Source organism: Acromyrmex echinatior, chromosome 5 (genome assembly GCF_024713525.1).
Source record: "Acromyrmex echinatior isolate Ae372 chromosome 5, ASM2471352v2, whole genome shotgun sequence".
Taxonomy (NCBI): Eukaryota; Metazoa; Arthropoda; class Insecta; order Hymenoptera; family Formicidae; genus Acromyrmex; species Acromyrmex echinatior.
Window position 1 is genome coordinate 386,263 of NC_141856.1, and position 24,469 is coordinate 410,731.

At 31.7% G+C, this 24,469-nt stretch overlaps 1 protein-coding gene across 5 annotated transcripts in view; it reads right to left on the reverse strand.

Moving 5' to 3' along the window:
* The window catches only part of LOC105152147 (lachesin), a 554,769-nt gene that overhangs the window by 95,080 nt on the left and 435,220 nt on the right, over positions 1-24,469 (reverse strand). For all 5 annotated transcript variants that reach the window (XM_087406661.1, XM_087406660.1, XM_087406659.1 and 2 more), the window contains one exon: positions 10,989-11,117. In XM_087406661.1, the coding sequence (XP_087262787.1) occupies positions 10,989-11,117 (129 nt within the window). The remainder of the gene's footprint in view (positions 1-10,988; positions 11,118-24,469) is intronic.

Genomic DNA, 24,469 nt, shown 5'->3' on the forward strand with positions numbered 1-24,469 from the left:
ACTTCATAAATAATTTTGTTTCGGTAAGAATCAAACAGAAAACAAGATATATAAGAGTTCAACATTTGCAAGGGATGTTTTTGTTAATAAGAATAATTTATAAAATTGTAAATAAAGGTAAAAAATTATTATCTGCTTAAAAAAATAATATTATCATTTATATTTAAATAAATTTCCATCTTTACCTTTATTACTATTAATGTTATACAAAAGTAGATAAATATAAAATGCTATAGAATGAAGAGATAGTAAAATTTCCATAGAACTAAACAAATCCAAATGTTTTTTTTATTGAATCCTCAAAATATTAATTGAAATCTAAATTTTTGTTCTTATATTTATTATATGTCCGGATGAGAATATTATATTTATATGAACAATTTTATAGATAATAAGTTCTTTGTTTCCTGAAACTTTAATCTTTTAGACTTGTTTGGTTTTTTTTATAAAAAAATTCTTCAATTGTGCTACACACACTGCTAGACATCAAAGGAATGATGGTAACTCAATTCCTTAAATAACATTTCGTTATTTTTAATTTCCATGTTTGTCAAAATGTAAATCAACCCATTTCTGTGATTAGTTTCAAAATAAACAACGTTCATTTTAACGCAGGTACTTTAATTTGAGTTAAATTTAAGAGATACATTTTCTTAAGTTAAATTAAATTAACGACGTATAGGAGCATTAGCGACTTGTGAAAATGATTAAAAGTAATTGAAATTGGATATAATTTGACGTTATAAATTTAACAGTGTACCAAATATAAATATTTTAATGATGATTGTATATTAAAATGTTCACATCTTCAATGGTTCCTTTAATTATCTGCAATATAACATTGACAATATCGCCATGCGATAAAATCATAGATTGCGCTGCGACGTAACATTGAGTTTTCCCGTAATACAGACACGATGGATCAAGTTTGTACTTTCCGGGATGGCGTTCCGCAAAATGCGCTACGGTCGGGAAACGAGTTGAGAACAAAGTCTATTATGGTTACAAGTCTAACGCCAGCGTTAAGGTTACGCAATGAAGAGTTAAGGTCGACGCGCGATGGTGTGCACGATGTCGCAACGGTTCCTTTACACCCTTCGTATTCCTCGGTGCCCGTGCGAGGTGCCCGTGCTATTCCGAACGAACAATTTTCTAACTCAACAACTAAACCAGAAACGGCTCCTTCTTCGTTTCGGATTAATCCAACGGCGGATGCGCGCTCGTATTAAATCGCGATGTTGGATGGCAGGCGCTACGCTTTGGTGTAACACGGGTTAAATTAAAGTTGCAAACTCCACCAGAGCGGGTTGTATAATACAATAAGGGAATAATAATGCGTGCATAGGCGAGCGCCGCGCCGGTGTAAAACGATACCGGATGTCGGAAAGTTCGTTAGATCCTCTAACGAGGAGAATCATATCCAATGTGTTTCAGAGAAGGCGATATCGTACGTGGATTTTTTTCTTTCGACGCCTTCGTCCGTTTTGATCATAGTGACTTTCATCAGAGAAGAAAAATGATCATCAATCAAAAGGCTGTGGTGTGAGCTTTCATCTAATCTTATTTATTCAACACCCGACATACGAGTGGATAATAAATTTAATAAATGCTTGTAATAAAGCGAGATTCACAATTATACCTTCCTAGCTCGCCACCGTACTCTCCATCTGTGGACAACGCAGGGCAGAGGCCAGAGATATATGTATAGAAGTGCAATGCAGCTGAGCTTGAACAGACGGCAGATATAGACGTAATCGATGGTAGGAAATAGGGAGAAGTGTGCATTAATTAAAGTCAACGGTGGCAATTTGTGGATTTGTGGTAAGCCGGAATGCAACGCCGCGGACTACACTGATATACAGACATGGTCAGGTGATCATGACTCTATGAATGTACACCGTTCATCGTACATATCGTATCTCGTCATCCTGACGAACGCATTTTTTGTCGTTATCAATTAAATGAAGACATTGTGCACTTTGCAAATTTGCGTGGAGAATTATTTGTATATTGTAAACATTTATTTGTATATTTTCATTAGAAATTAGATTTAACATTAGGGTAACTCAGGTATATACGCCGCACCTATCAAAAACTTAATTTATTTACTATGTTTAAAGTAAACTAATTACATCAGTAAAAACTTTGTACAGTCTACTATTATGAAAGAAATATTAGAAATCCGAAATATTTATATTTTGTATTAAAAAATAAGCTTTTTTTAAACCCTTGCATCTTTGCCGTATATCCCATAAGGCTACTAAGATATATGGCTACTCAGAGGGAGGGAGGGGGGGGGGGAAGGGGTATGTATGGCTTATAAAAATTTACAAATAATGTATATAAATAAAACGTAAAATGATACAATAACTTATAAAATGCGTTTATAAAGTTTTATTAAGGAATAAGAAAAGAATAAATACGTATATAAAGTAATAAAGAATAATTACAATCTTTCCAGATGTATTACAAGTTTTATGACATAAGATACGTAATGCATTTGTTGTATTTAGTGCACTGAATTCAATCTACGCACTTTGTATGCTTTGAGCATAAATCCCGCTCGCTAAAAATGCCACACAGATGGGATATACAAGACAATAAACTAAACAAAGAATACGAAAGCAAAGCACTTGTATTTTACTACACAACATGCTTTATTTCTCCACTATACGTATGTATCATGAAATAACCACTAAGTCTTTTACACGTCCTACATTAATCATTTTATGTAGATTATAATTTATAATGGCGTTACTTCTTAAAGTAACAAATATCGATTCAACTCATAATAAATTCATTAATATCAACAGTAAGAAACTGAAATCATAATACAATATTAATATAACATAAAAGCGTGTAAAGTAGTTGCGGGAAAATTACCCCCATTCCTTTTATTTTATCTAACTTATGTGGTGTAAATCTCAGCGCGGCATATTTGCCGGAATTATTAATCATTCACCATCAAAAATTATATGTATAAACTGGCTTTGCGATAAAATTAAAAAAGGTTTTTAAATTCAAAAGAAAAGAACGCGATTATATATTTTGTCATAATTAAATAATGTGCACACTCAAAGATATTTTGTACTCGTGTTTTTGTTAAAGTGATTATATTTAATTATTAATATATAACCAAGAGTTGTAAAATATTCAAAATAACTTGTAACAAGATATTCAAATAACATAATGTAATTATAATATTTGAAGATTTTGTGTTAAATTGATGTTTAATATTTTTTAGTGTTAAAATAAAATAACACAATTTATAAGTAAGTAAACAAATAATATAAAAATAATGTAGTTTTAAAGCATAAATTCTAAGAAAAATAAATAAAAAATAAATATCCGTGCTAATTTAACATATTATAAATGTTAATTTAAAAAAAATATGTTTTCTATTTTTTACTAAATTAAGTCATAATATTATATTTTTTATGTTAATTTTTTTACATATTTTATTTTATAACATATTTATCTTTGTGTTAAGTTAACACAAAAATTTAGGTGGGTCGTTTAGGATACGTAAAATGTAAATGTTACATTCAACAAATTTTTCAACTGTGTAACAATGAGCTTTACTTTAACAACTTCAAATATATATTTTATTAGCTATAGATATTTCAAAATATTTTTATTGCATCTCGTTTAAAAATTAAAGTCACGTCTGTGTGTTCTTAATTCAGTCTTATTCGTAGTTCATTACATTTATTAAATTCTTGTAAATTCTTGTAAATTAAATTACAATATTACACATTTCTCTCAAACCTTTAGCTTTATTGTCAAGAACGATATTACATAGCTTTATACACTTCACAATTATCAGTCAAAAATTTTAATAAATGCCATTTTTGGAAAAAAAAACATGAATTAATTGTTTGTCAAATACATTATTTATTGAGTGTTGATTCGTTTTATGTTTCAACTAAATAAATGTGTGTGGACTTATTGTATTTCAATTGAATTTCTATGCAAAGAAATAAAGGTAAATATGTCAATTCAAAACAGACATCAGTGAGCAAGTAGTATTTATATAAGTTTAAAAATTGTGAGCAAGTAGCGTATTCTATTCTACAATTATTGTATAAAGATTGGAAAAGCAATCAGTCTAAAAATAAGTGCCAATGGTCAAATAAACACTTTGATTAACGTGAAGAAACTTAATACTGCAGTAATAATTAATTACTTATTTTGAATAATAAAAATGTTGGTGTTTAGTGCTTTAAATACTTGAAATAAATAATTTTCAGTATACAATAAATTGGTTGGTATTAAATTAAATTTCTGTAAGAATAGCGTTAATTCATTGTGATACAAATTCTAATTGTGAAAGTTTAAATATTAAATTTTACTTTTCAAAAATATACAATAATATAGGTAAAAGAAACCAATAGTGTAACAACGAACTTTAATTTAAATCATGAAATTTATATAATAATTACAAAGGACAAAAACATACATTTCGACTCCGCTCAAGTCATTCTCAATGTTGCGGTAAACTTATTGAAACATCGTATTATAAAACAAATATACATAATATTACAAAACTCGTTATAATTCTAAAATACATATTCTCCATTCTGTGTAATGCGCTAAAAAATTAATACTTGACATATACAAATTAATAATATATATAATATAATGATATAATATAATATAATGATGTACCTTGTCAGTTATATAAGTGAAGTGTGTTGAGAGTCCATTAATAAAAAAAGAGAGAAAAAACGCAGGAAGATGATAATCCATATCGTGATAGAATACATTAGTTTTTAATTAAAGCAAATTTGCAAGAGTAACGAACATCTGACGTATGTTTTTGTCCTTTGTAATTATTATATGAATTTTATGATTTAAATTAAAGCTCGTTGCCACATTATTGGCTCTTTGCCCTTCTTTTGCCTACATTGTTTTATACTTATACAGAGCCTCATTATTTATTAATTATAAAAAAAATATTAATTTACGTTAATGAATATTTAATGTAAATTGTGAAAACAATTTTTGCCTATATATTTGCAAAATTTTTTTATTAAAACTTTTAACGGTACTATGGTATATTATTACCATTATGGTATATTATCTTCTCTTCAAATGCATGCAACTTTGTAATCGATTAGTAATCGATACTGATTCGCCGTTAATTCTATTCTTATCGCGGCTCAGCCGCATCTTGTAATTATATAGCCAATTAAAAAAGAAAGGATATCATACTCTCATTGCAACAGCGGGAGATTAGCGTCTGTGGTCAGCACTTATCACTCGAGTTTATGCTCGAGCACCAAGGCGGGAACGACTGCGTGAATTGTCGCATTATCCAGATCGCAGAGTGAAAACGTAGGGAATAAAAAGTTGACTCGCTCTAAATCGTGCATGTCTCACCAACATGCCTCATGAAGTGGGTTACTATTTGCAGAAACGGTGCGGCGCAAGGAAACCGGCCGCGTGCATGCCAACCAAATTATATTCCCATATCCGCGTGCATTTTCCTTTTCCTCGCTACGCTACTCGCTATGCTTTATGCAGCGACGCAATTTTGCTCGCGACGGGGATGCTGAAAATATGCGACATAGGAGTCGTCTGCTACACAACTGTTCGATTATCAGTGAAAATTGAAAAAGATTGTTGCGTCAACGCGACGAGTCTTGAATAAATTGAGTGTACAGCCTCGGATTCATTCATAATGACGAATGCTTTTGGAAATTCAGGTAAATCTGTTTCCATAACTCGAGATGACCCGAACTAAATGAACAATAGAGGGCAATCCGCGAGATGAATTCGTGGTATGTAATTTTATTGTCTCACGTGGATTGCATATCGGCGTAGATTGTGTAATCGGACTAATGAACTGCAACATAATAATTTGTATTATATACATTAAAGCACGAGTATAATACTCAACGTATAAATTCACTTTATTATCTCGCGCTCATTATACCGCTGTTTATTTCATTTCGTAATAAGCTAACATAGAAAACTGGGTAAGTAGTGTACCATTCGACTGGTTGGAATTTATACGATGTTTCCGATGTCGAGAGTTTACAATGTGTTACGGCAAGTGATTGTTAGACTTCCGATTTAGGAAGAGCCTTACACTGGACGTCTTACATTGATCGAGTACTTTTCCATTTTCTTTCTATTTTTCTTGTGCAAAATGTCTACTTCTCTTTCTCTCTCAAATTCTATGCATTTCTTTCACATTACAGAAATGAATACAAAATTTAAATGCGTACTTTACCGTGTCCATTATCCATGATAAATCTTCAATATTTAATTTTAATTGTAATTGTAAGAGAAGAATAAAATCGTGGGTTGTGTTTAATGTTACTAAATGAACGAAGTGGAGCAGAATAGGAAAATGTAAGGGAACTTCTGTATGGGAATAAGTAATGAGCATACAACACATTCACTGCCTTACAACTTGAAGTAAAGTCATAATTGTATTCTCCACTGATTTCAGGATACATTATACAATTATATTATAGTACGAGGTCTAAAATTTGTATATCTATTACATAATTTCTGAATATACAATATATATATAAATAACATAAATTAATTAAATAAATTATATTTATAATAGTTTTGATAAATACAATAATATTTAGGAAGATTACATATATTTTAATAAATAGTCAACCTTTTAGTATTAACTATATCTTCCAACCATACATGTTGTATTTTCAAAATTATTATTGTCTTTTGTAATTGTATATTAAAAAAAAAGACAATGATAGCAACTATAGAGATGGCAGTTATACAAGTTTTATATGTAGAAATAATGTACACACGGTGTTGCAGATATATGTATGTTAGGCAGTTGCACGGTAAACTTTGCAGGGGCAAACTTGAGTAGGCAATAACGACGTATATGTATATCTTATAACTTATTGAGTGGATTTATACCAATAAAGTTTGTAGAGTTCCAGTTATGACATGGAAAAATCTTCGCGCAAAACCCATCGTGTTGTACTGTTTAATATATCTGCAACATTTTGTACATTGAAGTTGGATTGTTCTATATTTTTCGAAAAATTTCAATTTACTCGCCCTCTTACTCTCGCTCGTATCCGCTCTTTCTTTTATTCATTAGGTAAATAATTACCATATAATTTATACGAAGGTATAGAACAACCCGGGGTGGGGGGGGAGGAAGAGTCCTGAATAAATTATTTTATAGTTAAATAAGCTTTTTTACAATATATAGTTTATTCAACAATTATATTGTAATCATTATAACTATAAAATAAATCGATTCAACTATATATTTACATTAATTCTACCTATAAAACTTGTATAGTTGTAACCTTTATAATAATTTTCCAATTGTACGCAAATTTGTTTACAGCTACATAATAATTCTAAACTAAAAATGAATCGCGTGTGCATATAAATAATAAAGATGCTTTAAAAGAAAAAAAAAGTTAACAAAAGCAGGAACACCGAAACAACTAATGCAATGTAGAACTATAGACATAAATTAGCATGTATGGCAGTTAAAAAATCAAGATGGCGACAAAAAATTACAATGCATACAACGCTGATGTGCACCATCGTTTGTCCGGAGGAAATGAAAGAATTATGCCGTCAATCAGAACTTCCTACGGCTCGCTTATATCATTACGTAGGTTAAAATTTTTACAAGGCGGTGCCTCGCAAATCCCTAATGCATACGTGTTTGTATATTGGACGGATAAGAGAGAGAAAGAGGTGGCATGTCAGGCGTGTGCTGTTTGGAGTGTACGAAGACGAGTCTCTGAAGCGTCCGCTATGACTCGGAACGCGCTGCGTTCGCGCGCGGAAAACCGATGTTTTATCCCGCTCGTCTAAATAAAATATGTCCCCCGCCTCCTAAATATTCAAGAGATACCGCCCGGCCTGTGCCATACGTAACGTACCATTCCTTCTTCTCTCAACAACGATGCCAGATCGCACACCTACGTACAACGGCACGCGGATGCAGGCATACGAAGTGACACGAACGAATGAAACGCATAAAAGGGAAAAATGACCAGAGCCGACGGGACGGCTTGTGTGCGCGGCTTCCAGTATTTCCCCCGGGCTTTCCCGACGGCGTTTCTCCCCCCCCCCCCCCCGACACTCTGCGGATCTAGTACCCTTGCCCCTTGTTGTCTGGTACACACGTATTCGGTGCAGAGCACGTGCGCCGCTGCACAGCAACGTGTGTACGCGCACGTGTGCTTGCGTTGTGCAATTCGTGAAATGAAATTTAAACAATACACGACTGACCCGCCGTCGGATCGAAGATCGCATATAACAACGCGTTTAAAATTTATTCGATAAATCGAATCATTGTTGGATACGATCCAGCCATCCCCCAATGGAAAAGTCCAATTTTCGCGTCGCCGCCTCGAGAAAGTTTGCGTCGCTATTTACGATATTTAACATGTGAACGAACTAGAAAATTTAGGAAATTAGGATATTTTATGAACATTTGGAGTTGACAATCGTAGTAGTTTGCCGCATCCAATTAACATAATTTATTACAGTAATTATGTGCAACACCTGCATGCCGTTGTTGTGCATTCTACGATATCGCTATCTCATAATAAGCTTTTTAACTTTGTATCGAGTTGACAAGTTTCTCTGTTTTTTAGGAGATGACGCAGTTAACACCGAATAATTTACTAGTAAATGTTTATTCATAGTAAACATGTTGTGAAAAATGACGTTTCAATATGCATTTTAAAAGAGGTTTGCTAAAATTGGTTGATCTTTTTTTAGCATTTGGCGTTATGAATAAGAAGAACAAGAATAAGCATTTTCGGTATATTCATTTTTAGTTTTAATTTAATTTATCGTATACCAATATAATTATAGTGAGATACGCAAAAATGTGTGAGTAACAATTGATAATAAGGCACTAGTAGTGCTTTATTATCTGCTGCTATAAAACTTACCGAAAATATCAGAATGATATAACTATGCTGTTTTATTTATGACTGTTCTTCATTGCTATTTTTTTTTAATACTATTTTTTTTTAATACTATTTCATGGGTTTATAAATCTTTTGCCTTGAGCAAATAGCAGAAAAAAATATTCCAAAAATAGGAAAATAGTTATAACATTTTCTCTACTGAGAAAATTATAATCCTGCACTCTGGAAATACAATTGCATTATTCCACTATGGAAACCAGTTTACACATATTTTAAGTGTTTAATCATTAAACTTCACTGAATAGATTTAATGTTCCATTGACAAAACTAGTGCAAAAAATTGCACTGAATTCAACTTTCCCTCCGCTATCTTTAGAGACTGTGAAAGACCAGTGCAAATAGAAATTAAATTTAAATTAAATTTAAACTTGTGACATTATATTAATTATTAAGGTTTGATATTATATTATTCAAATCTAAGGAGATCTTAAAGACGAGATTAATCACAATATAAGTAGGACTTCCACACAACTTAAATATCATTGACACATCACTACATAATATTACATCAATATCTCACGCATACATAAATTTTCATATAACAATAATATTTTAATTAGACATCTAAGTTCAATTTTAAGAATTCCACGTTATTTCTTCAATAAACTACTAGTCTGTGGACTACTATTTCATAATTACAGTTGACTATACAGCTTTTATATGAAGCAAATGTTGTGATAATTTTTACATATATTAGACTGCCAAGAAAAAAAATTTTTTTTTGATCGGCCACTTAGTTCAAAAGTTTTCATTTCATGTCAAAAGAACACCCCTAAATTTTTATCAAAAAATATTAAGATTTAGAGATCGCTAGTGAACGATTTTTAAATCAAAGTTTCGATTTTCTTGAATACATGTTCGATTTGATGCAAAAATGGTTTAAGTCGGATTTTAAAAGTGATACTATATGTTTTTTTGGTCGCTGAACACGATGCAATAATTAATTCAACTTTACGATATACGCCTTAAGAAATACAGACTGATTAATGTAAAAAAATGATATGATAATAAACAAGGATTAAAAGTACATCTCAATAAAACTTAGATATCCAAATTCTATTGTAAGATATCTTTTTACAACGACTACAGGCATGATTTAATAATGAATTTTCCACTAAATAGTTTTCAATCCAAGAGTAATAAATTCATGATGGAATCAATAGATAACGTTTATTAGTTTAACAGAAACGCCGTTCTCTCATATTAGGGGCCTATCTCGTAATCGGGGGCTTTCCTCTATACATATAATTCACATTAAATTATTTAAGCATCAATGAGTACATATACATACATATTATAGTATATATACACATAATTCACAGTGAATTATTTAAGCATCCAGCTTTGATTATTATAGGCCTTTAATTTATATTTCTTATTAGTTGTGTTCTCGCATGTTTAATAAAATTCTTATTATTTAAACCTGCAGTTAGTTCGGTTTTTATTGCATTGGTGCGGTTTTTCGAAATCTAGCCCAACGCTGATGCTGCACTAGTTTTCCCAATAGAAAATTATTATTCAAATCCAGCAAATTAATAAAATGCGCATTGAAACTTTATCTTTCACAGAATGTTTATAAATACGAATAAACATTTACTACTAACATTATATTCGATGTAAACCATATCGCAAACAGAGAGAAATTACTGGTCAACCCAATATTATTGCGTGTCATCTTAACTGTAAATTACGTTGTTATTTATTTGTCAGTTTATACTATTCACTTTATACTATTCTATAGCGCCACTGCAATACAGTCGCGTCATTAAATTATAGCAGTTGACAAATACAATAATATATTGTTGCAAGACCTTACTCATTTTAATTGAACCCTTTAATGAAACATCAACGTCGTTAAGCGTTTATTGCCGAACATCTAGCATATAACAGCGTAAAATTATGATCATCGCGTCACATTGTTTCCCTTGTATCGCTGACTGTGCATGCCATTCGTCATGAATATGTACATCTCATATTTGTTGCATACAAACGCGATAATAATGTGCGGAATGCTTGCTACAAACTCACATTCGACATCGACGGTGATCCTCTTGCTGACCGTGGGCGGCACACCATTGGTCGCGATGCAGAGATAAGCACCCATTTCGCTGCGTGTGATCCTCGTCAAGTTTAATTGCTCGCCATCATACAAGTTCACTGCAACCAGAAGCGAGAATTGATTCAGCTTGGTCGAGGGCGCAAATATAGTTCACGGAAACAGGCAGGTATATACCTTCGCGTAAGCAACGTTTCATCCTCGTTATCTCGTGAGCGAAACGAGGAAGACGGTTATGCAAATAGTTCGGTTTGAAATTTAACAACCTACAGCTTTACGTGATGCACGGACAGCTCTTAACGTTTAGAGTTAAAGCTTAACACGCAAAGGTGAAATATCTCGCGACAGACAGAGTTTCAATGTTTAAAACTCACGATGTAATTGCTAAAAGAATCACAATTAAATTAAGTGCAGATGTAGGGGAGAGTTGCCAAATATATATTATATATTATATTTTCCATTTTTCGTACCATTTTTTGTACGCAAATGAATATTAGAAAGTAATGTTTCAGGTACTTATTACAACATGTTCAACTCTTTATAATATATTACAGCAACAAACTGATTTGTTTCAGTCTTTTTGTAACATGCTGCAAGAAATATGATTAGGCAATCACACACATAGTACATATTTAGTAATTTTCTCCTATTGATCCAGTGCGGAATTTAACTCGAAAATAATGAAGCAGTAAAGTTACGAGAATTCAGAATACGTTTTTATTGCTGCGTGATTTACGCCCTCGAATATATCCAGATATACGTTAGTCTATTACGAAAGTTTTTAGTGAGAGATTTGTATTTTACAAGTAAGATTGCAGTAAAATTACAATATAAGAAAGTCACGAAACGGGAGAAATACAGAGACTAAGTTAATACCAAAAGTCTCTTACATTTTCGTTAAAGTTATTTCGGTTGCATTAGGATTTTTCTTCCATTAAATTCTTTCTTGTTAGATCGAGTTCGTGCAAAATCGTTATATGACTGTCACAAATAGTTCACAAACGACTACAGAAGTATTAAGATCACCCAACTCGCGTGATCAGGATTTTCGATGTCGTTATCAGTGAAGATGTATACATTAGCTTCGTGTCTATGTTACATCAAACGACGATTTACGAGGAAACTTTCGCTGGCTCTTTATCACGGGAGAAATAACTGGCGGGAGTTAATAGAGAACAGAGAGATGGGAAGAAGCAAAACGATCGACACTCCGTGACAAGAAATTGACGATATAAAGCTAAGTTATTATCGTTATAAGACAGAAAATGAAAGCCGTTTGTCTTTTGAGAAATATTAATAAAAGTAATTTAACTTATTGTCAGTAATATTGTATTTGAACATTACAAAAAGTTTAATATGTGCGACACGTTTTTAGAAAAATAATAAAAGAAATTTTTTTAAAACGGAACAAGTGCATCAAGTATGAGCTTATGCAATGTGTAAATGAAAATTATAATATTATAAATGATCATATTACATCTTCGCGTGACAAAAATGTTTTAAGTTGATGTTTATAATTGGTCGAATCCAAGCTCGATAATGATATTGTGTCGACGTACGCGAGTAAATTCTGAAATGATTTGTAATAGTTCATATAAGTTTTATAGCCAGTAAAATACAGTAGTTTGTATAGATTGTATCCCAAGAGGATTACTTTTGATAATAAATTACTGACCGGTAACGCAATTGGTGAGAGAACGAAATGGACTGAGAAAGGAGTTTCTTTTCGACAGGAATCCGATAGAAAGAAGAAGAGTCCCTTCTGCTTGTTTAGACGTGATATTTACTTCTTTGTATAATGTGATACTCTTCCTGCAGGTAAATCTCAAATTCAATATGTATTCTTCTCTAAGATTAGCAACGATAAATAAATAAATAAACTTTATTTCTACGTGATACTTTGAGTCATATTATTATTGACATGTTAAATTATACGTGTTTTTTTTTTCTATAGATACACAAGAAGAACAGTTTTGCTAAAATATATAAAAATTTAGCTATACAGAGTGTTTGGTAAATTTTGACAAAGCGCTCATAAGCGCTCATAGAGCGGACTAAATTAAGTAAAAAAATCCATTACTATTTTGCAACTTTCGTAATAAGCAACAAGATAGTAATTTTTAAAAATTGTTGAATAAGTGGATAAAAAAATCGACGCGTAAAACAACTTTAAGGGGATAAAACAACCTTAAAAGCCTTAAAAGAGGGCTTTTTTAAATTGATTTTCTTAAAAGTAGGTAACTAATAGAAAAAATATAAATAGGTATATCAATTGGATGCACTTTGAAAACATTTTAAGAATTTTTATATGAAACTTTTGTACTAAATATTAGGTGTTGGAATTAATTCGTAGCGTGTTTAATGAAAGAATGTTATTTATTTCACATGAGCATTAAAAAATACATTAATGAAAGTACTTCCCATCACTTGTAAAACGCTACGAATTAATTCCAACACCTAATATAAATATTTTGCGATGTTTCATAGCATTTCGTGTTCAAAAAACATTTATCATCGGCGTAGAGAACTCAAGTAATTATCTGAAATGAAAATTTCTTAAAAATTTCGTATCTGTATGAGTGGAGTTTTACTCCCTTAATAGTTAAGCGTAACAGTTAAGCGTAACGATTTTTTAAAACGATTCTTTTTTACAAAATGGCAGCGGTTTAAAAAAAATTTAATTTCATTATATTTTGAGCCTCTTAAATATCTCGCCTTTTACAAAAAAATCCCTACGCTTAACTGAAACTATTTGTTTTGAAGCTGTTGTATCAAAGCTGAGGTCGATCGGTCAAAAATTATTCGAGTTATGGATGCTGCCAGTTGAAAAAGAGTAGTTTTGAGAAAAACGCGTTTAAAGTTTCATTTGATTATTTAATAGAAATCTATCTATCCATCTGTTTATCCATTTATTTATCCATCTATCTATTCATCTAACTATCCATCTATTCATCTATCTAGTAAAAAAATTTTTCGATTTTTTGAAAATTTTACTTTACCCCCTTAAGATTTCCTTCAAAGTTCTTTATGAAATAACTTAAAGATGTTTTTAGAAAACTCTTAAAGGTATCTTAAAGTTGTTTTATGCGTCGATTTTTTACATATTCTGCTCATTAGGTAAATAAAAAAAGTTGCGAAAATTGCAACTTTGTAAAAAATTTTTCAACTCCCTTTAGTCCGCTCTACTTACACACGAACATTTTGTTAAAACTTACCGAACACCCTGTATATATGTCTGAATATAATTTTATTGGACAATATATTAATATAATTACACTGTTCGATATTCAATACTATTTTTGCAATACGAATACAAATAATCGATTTCGATATATTTTTGTCTGCTAAATATAATACAAATCCGTTGATTAAATATGACTGTCACGTTACAATTTTGAAGAAGAAGCGGCGTCAGAGATGGAAACAACGATTTTTATGACGAGTTTGTGACAATTCTTTTTCTAAAAATTAAACTGACTGGAATACAATTGGAGGGCAGTTAGTATGCGAGACGTTCAAACTAGTTGCTAGAATATCAAAACTTATTGCATTGCTCATCATGCTTAAGATTTCTGCATAATTATTTTGATGGTCTGTGTGTATCTAGCTGAATTTTTAGATATTTGAACAAAATTGTTCTTTCCACATACACTTAACCTCAAGTGTCTCGGATGATGTTACCGCAAAAGCGATGAACGTCAATCGTACAGACTTCGTCTCGTACGGATCCAGAACGCATCTCTAATGACAATTAACGAAACGTACGCGAGCCATAAGAATGGATTCGGAATCGATTCATCCGAACTGACGGCAGCGATGCACCTTCCTCTCTCAGAGAAGTGGCGTTCATAAATCTTTACCTCGGTTTACTTCGGCTTTGCTTGTCTCCTAGTCTCGCGATTAACCAACCCCCTACCATTAGAACGGGCGGCGATGTTTCTTTCACGAGACACATGCCCTGCCAGCTCTACCTTGCTGCATCCACCGACGTAGGTCGGACACGGCATGCAACCAACTTGCCGCCGCGCCGATTGGCAGGGGCAAGGCGATCGATCGGTGCGAATAATTGAGAGAACGCGCGAAATCCGAGGCTGAAGAAGAGCCACGGTGGCGGCGCGACGTGGTCTCGTCCCGTGGATACCAAGTGACGTGATAACACCCGTCCGATAAACCGCCGTTGTTGTGCCGTGAGGCAAACGATCGCTCGCGCTGCCGAGTAGCCGGATATCCGCGTGAAGCGTAAAAGCGGAAAAAAATATTGACGGAGAACGTAAAAACGTATATTTCTTCGATTTTCTCTCGCGGCTATCACGGCGAGCGACCGCGTGAATCCCTATCCTCTCGTCGCCTCTCGTCGCCTCTCGTTTTCGTTTAATCGCTTCAATTAATACGGCGTCTGACCGCTGCTGTCAAGGCGCGCGTTTGAATTCGACGTTTAATCGGATACGAAGAGATAAAACTGTGCAGGTAAAAATAATAATAATATTCGTACGAGATTTAATTCGAGAAAAATTCATAAATTTAATTTTGTTTCATTATCTCAACTCACTCAGAGCGTTTCATTCCAATTCAGCCGAGGAATTTCTCGCAGAATAACTTTTTTCGTATTCTGGATTTTAATCAATGCATTTAATCAATAGAGTTCATCAATGTATCGAAAATAATCTTGCTTTTACACCAATGCGTTTTAATCATGTTCAATAATTGGATTCATTGTCGAAGATTACCCTTGTATTATTCGCAAACTCGGAAAAAAACAATTATTATGCGAAAAAATTTCAGAGAATAATATATTACACAGGATTACCGATAAAATTACACAGTTGAAAGTAGAAATCAGAAATAAAAAGTAATCAATTTTGAATGCGTAAAGTCAGAAGAAGAAGAGAATAGTAGACGGAAAGAGAGAAGGAGGGAAAAATCATGAGATTCCTACGGTGATTTCGCAATTCGTCAAATGCAGACTCCAAAATAAAACATCGATCGATTGACGCGCCTCAAGCAAACCTCTTTTAGGTCTCTCGGATGCAATATGTCGGATAAAATATTTGCAATGAGTTTTTGATCGTGGTGGCACACCGGTCCTTTCGATACAAGTTCATTTCGCCATCAACTCATCCGATATTAATGTATTCCGCCGTTCTTCGACGAGTCCGGGAATATTTAGATAGCGGGTAGCTCAAAGCCCGGATGCAAATCGATACATCGGATTGAGCAAACACTGATAGTTATTTTTAAGGATGATTCGCAATGAAACTTTCGCTCGGCCGTATAAAAGCTTGCCAGAGGCAGAGCGGTATCGCGGATGTGAGATATATAAATAAATACATATAGGGGGGAGGGCTCTTACCGATATTAATTATTGGAGATACCTGAAAAATATTTTTTTGTAACACGCAACGCTCGATGAAAATTGATATCTGTCGAAATTGCCGAGTTCTGTGAAATAATGTATGCCAATGTGTGTATGACAAAATTGTCAAAGGATTTAATAATATACACGATAAAAGTGGACACGCGGACAGCGCGAAGAATGCTTTGAATATCCGAACGCACGGTTGCTTTGATTGTGTATAAAATATAATGGACAATTCGTGCAATGCATAATGATGAAGTTAAATAGTATGGCATTGTCGATAAATCATTCATAATTTGCATATATCTACATATATCTTCTCTTGTTAATGAAAAATAATAGGCAGAAGTAATCGGCGAGAATTGTTGAAAGGCAAGACAAGAAATATTCATTTCTGAGAAACCGCGTGATACGTGCTTTTTATCCTGCACTTCCCCACGCATATTTTAGAGTCTCTCGTAACACAACATCAGAATGTTGAGGACATAAATATTCATGATGTTCTAGCTGGATTAGTTCTATAATTATCATACTTTCTGTAGCTGATTTTAGCATGTATCGTGCCACTATTAAAATTAAGAATTTAACTTATCTTCGAATATTCATACATGTTTTCATTCTAACAGATTTGTAATATTTGCAACTTTTAAAGATCTCAATTCACAAGTTATGAACCAAAATTATGAAAAATTAATCTGTATAGTCCAAACATCGATATCGTATTCGCACTATTAGGAATATAATTTTATTTTCAGTCGTTGAATGAAATTACACTTGCAAGTTGCGTTTATCTACATTTGCATTTTCCTCGGTAACCGTTTTCCTCGGCTCGTAAGTCAGTCTTAACATTTCCATTCATTGCGGTTTATCTTCATTCAACGTCTTTTCACTCCACAGTTTGCCCCTTGACGCTCGGCTATCTACCGCGCCGACGGTCGATACGTTGGCCGTTGGCAAAATGGAGGAGAAATGGCGCGTATGACACGTATTAATAAAACATCAAAACTAATCCGCGAAATTTTACCATTTACCCGCCTTACAATCTCCCCCTCTGCTCCCCCCCTCCCGCACTGATGCGAGGTGTGCAAAGGGTATTAAATAATATTACCAACTATACCGGAGCTGTGGATACATGCATGCATACATGTACATGCATGCATATGTAGCTATCCTGCCGAAAACTTGGAGGGTAGTGCGAGCGCGCGCGCGCGCGCGAGCGGTCCCGGTGCTCCGTCATGAATTTGTATGAAGCTTTAAAGGGGCTCAGATGCCCCGAAGCGCGGCTTTGCAGATGTTTGAACAGAAATTCCGGCCTTTTACGATCCTATACGCGCGGTACGGCGACGGTGCGAGAACGGAACGACAGCCATGGACCAACATGAGAAAAGGTGAGGAGGATAGTGGAAGATGCAGAAGGGATATGAAAGGTTCTCAAGTGCTCGGGCCAAACGAAGACGACGCCGAGTTGTGATGAAACTGTTTGTAACGAAATAGTTAGACGGGAAAATTGCGCGGAATACCGGAATTATTGTATAAAATCGGCCGTGCTCTTCAAAGCATATTTGCGTTTACGTGTAAAAATTAGAGATCGTGACTTTGGATGGAAATATGTATTTACTGTTAAAGCATACAATTTATGCATAAATGTTGGAATGTATAGAAAGGAAATAATCAAGGAAAATGAATTTATCATCCTGATTATGAGAGAAAAATGTTCGATATTTGTGACTATTGCATGGTAAAATAATTATAATTAGGATTTTTCCATTTATATGATTATTACTGTTATAATGTTAGCAATAATAACCTTACATTATTATTTTATTAATTTTATACATATAGTTGTCTTAAATATAAAAAAATTGTGTGTATCAATATTTGTAATAATATGTCAATTATTATATATAAAATAACAAGATAAAAAATGAAATAAAATTTTTATTCAGTAAATAAAATCACAATTATAGTAAATATAACTATATTTTAATATTCACTTATTATTTATGGTATTAAGAATTAAAAAGTGTGTTAAGAAAAAATTAAAAATTTTCAAGCAGTGTATATAATCATATTGATAGTATAATTAACATTTTTCATAGTTAAGGGGATCTTAAAGACGATTAGTCATAGTCTAGAGCTTACACACAGACGATTTATATCTCATTGACACATCACTATATACAGAATGTAGTAGGTATGTTAATATCTCACGCATACATATAAATAAATTTTCGTATAACAATAACGTTTTAATTAGACATCTACGTCCAATTTTAAGAATTTCACATTGTTTCTTCGTGCAAACTAATCTATGGACTACTATTTCATAAATATAGATTGCACAACTTTTATATGAAGCAAATATTATCGTGATGTAACACAGCTCGAGAGTGCTATGGGACTAACAATAAGAATTAGTACTTAAAGATCTCATTTTGAAATTTTGTCACATTCTCGACATAAACTCCACTTCACAAACATGTATTAATGCGTATATTTTAATTTTGGAAAAGGATTTTCAAATCTGTAAAAGAAGAAAAAAATAATTGTTATACAAAAATTATATGGTTCAGTCGATAATACGACTTTAGGATTCTCTCAAAATAACTATAAATTAATTAAATTATGATAATTGCAACTATTTTTTTCTCTCAATGTACCAATATTAGATATATGGAAACAACGGATTTTGCTGATGCATCTAAAAATTTAACTAGATACATATTTGAAAATATAATTTTTTTAAGCTTCCAAATAATTGCATAGGACGCCCAAATATGATAATGCTACAAAAAGTTTTGAAATTAATCAATTTGAACTTTCTACATAAGGATATCAATAGTCCAACAAAACTATTTTGTCGATCTGAAAAACTATAACAAATGTCTTTCACAATCTTAGGTAATTTTAAGTAACATAATCTTACTTCTCTGATTTTGATTTTCAAGATAAAACAAAATTTTCAAATTATATTAGGTGTTGGAATTAATTCGTAGCGTTTTTTAATGAAAGAATGTTATTTTTTCACGTGAGCATTAAAAAATACATTAATGAAAGTACTTCCCATCACTTGTAAAACGCTACGAATTAATTCCAACACCTAATATTAATTTTAAGCACAGATACATTAATTTAAAATATATTACTCTGCAAATATCAATTAAATAAAAAATCGTTTTTTCTATGTGAAAATGTTCAAATTAAACAAATTAAGTTTTGCAATTGAATGTAGTTTTATTTGTAGTTATTCGGTCTCCAAAATACGTGTAAAACACAATTGCTAATTTGAAATCAATGTAACCTCTACATTTACCAGTCGCCATTCAATTTTATTATAATTTGATACAAGTTCAATTTGGTACAAGTTCAAATTATGTACTCAGTCCGCTCGTTTTTATCGTTTATATTGTTGTTTACACCATTGCAGTAATTTTTATAATTTACAGAATAATTCTTTTATAAAAATAGAGTAAAATGAAAGAAATAGTATATCTGATCGTTTCTTAATGAAGAATAAATCTTCTAATGCAAAAAACGTTAACAAACGGACATCGTTTTTGAACAATAGTTACAGACAAAGGCACTTAATTACGACCTGAAGCGAAAGTAATTGACGTTAACTAATAATTTTTTGTCGTTATATCTGATATCGCATTATAAAATAAAATTGATCAATTAACATTACAAAATATCGTGAATATCTTTTTTGGATTTAAATTTTATGAGCTCGTAAGGTGCGATAATTTCGCATATATTAGGTGTTGGAATTAATTCGTAGCGTTTTTAATGAAAGAATGTTATTTATTTCACATGAGCATTAAAAAATACATTAATGAAAGTACTTCCCATCACTTGTAAAACGCTACGAATTAATTCCAACACCTAATAATTATACGAAATAATATGCGTAGACGTTCGTCAGCGGTTAGTAATGTATCGTGTTAACAGAAACCATGGAAAATGTTTGCTTATCGCGAATGTTTGCAATCCATCACCGAAATGCAAACGGTAAAGAACGATGTGGTTTCACTCGACATTGCAAATTGACGCGTGCTAGCGCGCGATGTTTTACGACAGCATGCTTTCAGGATGATTTAAAATCCTTCCTTATCATCACTCTTCACTTTGGAAATGCCAACGAGTAAAATACGCGAAGACAAAAAGCACAATGTTGATTTGCCCATTTGTAATATGTAAACCGATAAAACTCATTTATCTCGTATTTTGGATAAATAAAATCGGTGACCGTAAATATATTATACATATGTACACTATCATTCAAAAGTTAGGAAGTATTACTTTTTTGGAATATTAAAACAGTGATATCATACAGTAGATACTTTCAAAGGAAAGCGTTGGAGAGATTTAACGAAAAACTTAACTGTCTGCGTTTCAACTATTTATTGCACTATTAGTATAGTGAGTACAAAAGTATTCGTACAGAAAAATTTTTTTTAATCTTATTTTTAGACAATAAACATTAATTAATAATTTGTTAAAGAAGAATGAAATAAATTGCATATTTCTCAAAATTATTTTATTTAAAAAGATATGTAATAAATTGTATATTTTAATAATGAGCTTAAATGAAAAAATGTATTATTTGGACATACAAAGAATATGCATACAGTCGAGAAAGTTAAAATTTTTTAAGATTATGAACACGATTATTTTACGAAGCTCTTTTGCTTCTATTAGGACTGAATATTAGGACCCAACGTTAATAAATTACTAATTAATATTTGATTTTTACAAGTTATTATTTAAATAAAAAATTACTTCTTTACGAATATTTTTTGAATTTACTGTGTGTTCTTCTAATCATATTTTTAAAGAAATATTTCATTTATAAAAGTTTATCAAATGCTATTTCGTTTTTCTAAGAAAGAACAAGTTATTTAGTTTAAATAAAATAATTGTCACTGTCGTACTTATTACTTTACTTTAGTACTTAGACTTTACAGTGTAATTAAAATATTCAAGATTAATCAGTACGAAAAATTTATAAATAAGATGCCTCGAAATTGTATAGTAGTAATTAAAAATAATACTCTTTTTATAATTATTAACTTTATAATAATTACTTAAATTTTTTGTAATTGATTTTTTTATTGTATTTGTTTACAGGTTTTCAATTTTGCTTCCTAAATTGTCGAATGATTTTGTGTGTATGTGTGTATGTGTGTGCGTGTGTGCGTGCGTATGTGTAATATATATATATATATATATATATATATATATATATATATATATATACACATTTTTTTTTTTCGTTGCGAGCTTCAACATACCGATGAGCCCATATCGCATTCGTAAATATCTAAAGTGTATATTTATCAACAATGAAATTTTAATATTTATGAGAAAAGCGGTCTTATCGCGCATAAAACGCACGTACAATATATTTGGATGTTTCGAAGAAATAAAATTCCATATCATATTGTTTTGTATAAAAAATAATTTTAATTAAACAAATTAAAATAATTTGTTCTTTTAAAATAAATTTAGTGGCGGAAATGACGTTCTCCACGATTCATTATGGTTTAAAAGCTCAAAAATTTGAGTAAAAGGTCATTTTTTAATAGGATCTTTTATGTATAGAATTTGAAATATAACATGTCAGTAATTGAAGAACTCATATCGATTGTTCTATAATTGTTTTTTTTATAATTGTGAATTTTTATATCCACTATATAAAATATGTTAAGAAATTAATATTTATTCACAAAGCTTTTATACACTCTTGTTGCAGGTATTTACTACATTATTGTATAAAAAATTAGTGATCAAAACTTATACGTACAAAGAGAAATTAAATAATATACAACGTCGGTGCTACGTCGCATAATAATAAAATAATAATTAATGTAATCTGTAAAAAATTATTTGATTCCGCTCGCATAAACTTATATGATATTTTATAAAATGTTTTTTGTGATTAGTTTTATTCAAAATCTAGTTATTAAAAGCTGCTATAAATATAATACTTATTATTGTTATTATTTATACTTTTTAGCCATGCATTATTTTAAATATGAAAAATTATTCGAAATCTGGTTAGAAGAAGGTAACAAAGATTACATTATAAATCAATATATTATGAGTACATATGTATAAATATATTAAATTGTTCATTAAAATTTAATATTATAAAATTTAGTTGGATAATTCTTCTTTAAAAATACATATAGTGTAAAAGTGTGTCTTAATTTTCAAAATATTAAAAAATGTCATGAAAAATATTTTTTGTTATTAAATAGTATATATGATCATTTACGAATTTTGGTGAGAATATTTAAAAATATTAGCCAAAATCTTGAGCTCTTAATCCATGTGGTTGTTCAACCATTCGACATAAATAGGTTCCGGTATTTCTATTTGGTATTCTATTTGGTAGCAGCAAACCAATATAACACATTTCGGCGATTACAAGGATCGATCTGGCTACAAGACGATGTATCGGATAGATGCAACAGCCGGCCGTCTGCATCAGGATGTAACCGAGGAGTAGTCGGATAGTACGATTAGCCCGGGCACGGTTATAAACCGTTCCAAGTGGCAACTGAGCGATTAATTTTCCGGCTTGCCGGCAATTGACTCTCTTCGCACGACCCAAACGCAGCTTGGGACAACGGGTTGAACGGGTTACACGTGCCACTAACTGTTTTATAACTGGATCACGCAATTGCTCGTAATAGCAGTGACTTTGTTACTGAGATACACCTACGGATATGTGCCGCTACTGTTGAAGCTAGCACTGTTCTGTAATGCTAAATGATCGAATTACTGAACTAAAAACATTTAGAAAAAACAGGTTACATCTTTTTTGTTGTCAATTATCAAAAATGTCAAGGTCATATTATGATTACGTAATAAATAATAATTATTATTTAATAGTGAACAATCTCTCAATCGCTTTATTTAAGTCAGTGATTTAATAATTCAGTACTCGAAAACTGTATATAAATAAACATTATAGACCCTATCAAAAAGACACGTTTATTTTAATATTAACTCTTACCTTATTAAAGGGGGTCACTAATTACCGAGCAATTCATGTGCAAGTTTCTTTGCGTCTTTTGGTAATTATATATTATACAACATTTTATTATTTTCCAAAATGAAGTGCTAATATTTATTCTAGAAAGTTGAAAGTATGTTGATGAATTTTTAGAGATTTTTTTAATCATTCTGAACAGATGAAAAAAACGGACGGATTCTAGTGCCCCCGTTAGTATGGATGAGGCACCAAATTGTATCTAGTAAGGTAAGAGTTAAGTAAAAATCGACCGAGAAATGTTCAACACAAATAAACGAAGACACCACATTCGATCGAAGAAGTCCTCGATGCATAATAATATTTTTGTATGTAAATTTTACAGTTTCCAGTTCAAGCTAACTGCGCAGCGATTATTTGCGGTGGTTATGAAACGAAGTCCTAAACTGAAGTTAGATTACATAATATCGCAAATTACATAAAGAAGCAATTTAATATTATTGATACTAATGAGCATCTTTAAAACTCTGTAAAGAATTGCGAAGAGGATTGCGAAAAAGATCTCTACAACTAGGATTCAAACCTGGATATTTCTTATTCTAGGCGTCTTACAAATTCGATTACTGACAATAATGAGACATATGGTGATATTATCAGTATATGTTGGATATTTACACAATATTTATTTCATTTATTTATTTTGTATGTTTATTTTACTAATTGTCGAATAAACAACATTTACAGAGCAACACATGCCAAATCATTATTTCGCACATTTGCGAAAATAATTACATGAGAAGTTTATTATAGTTTCTAAAGACGAAAATGTAATAAGATAAATAAGCTACACAAGCAAAGCGTTAGTGCGCATATTTGTCCTTTTCTTTTCTGATTCACAAACTAGTCAAACTCGATGATCAGCGAATTATAGGCAAACTGGTTTAAAACCACTCCACTACTAATACACACACACATATATATATATATATATATATATATATATATATATTCTTTTCCCAGAGAGTGCTATTTCCGCATGCGATTTCGTTCAATAATTAAGTCTGGGACACACGTTGAAAATTGAAGAACTGAAGAAACTG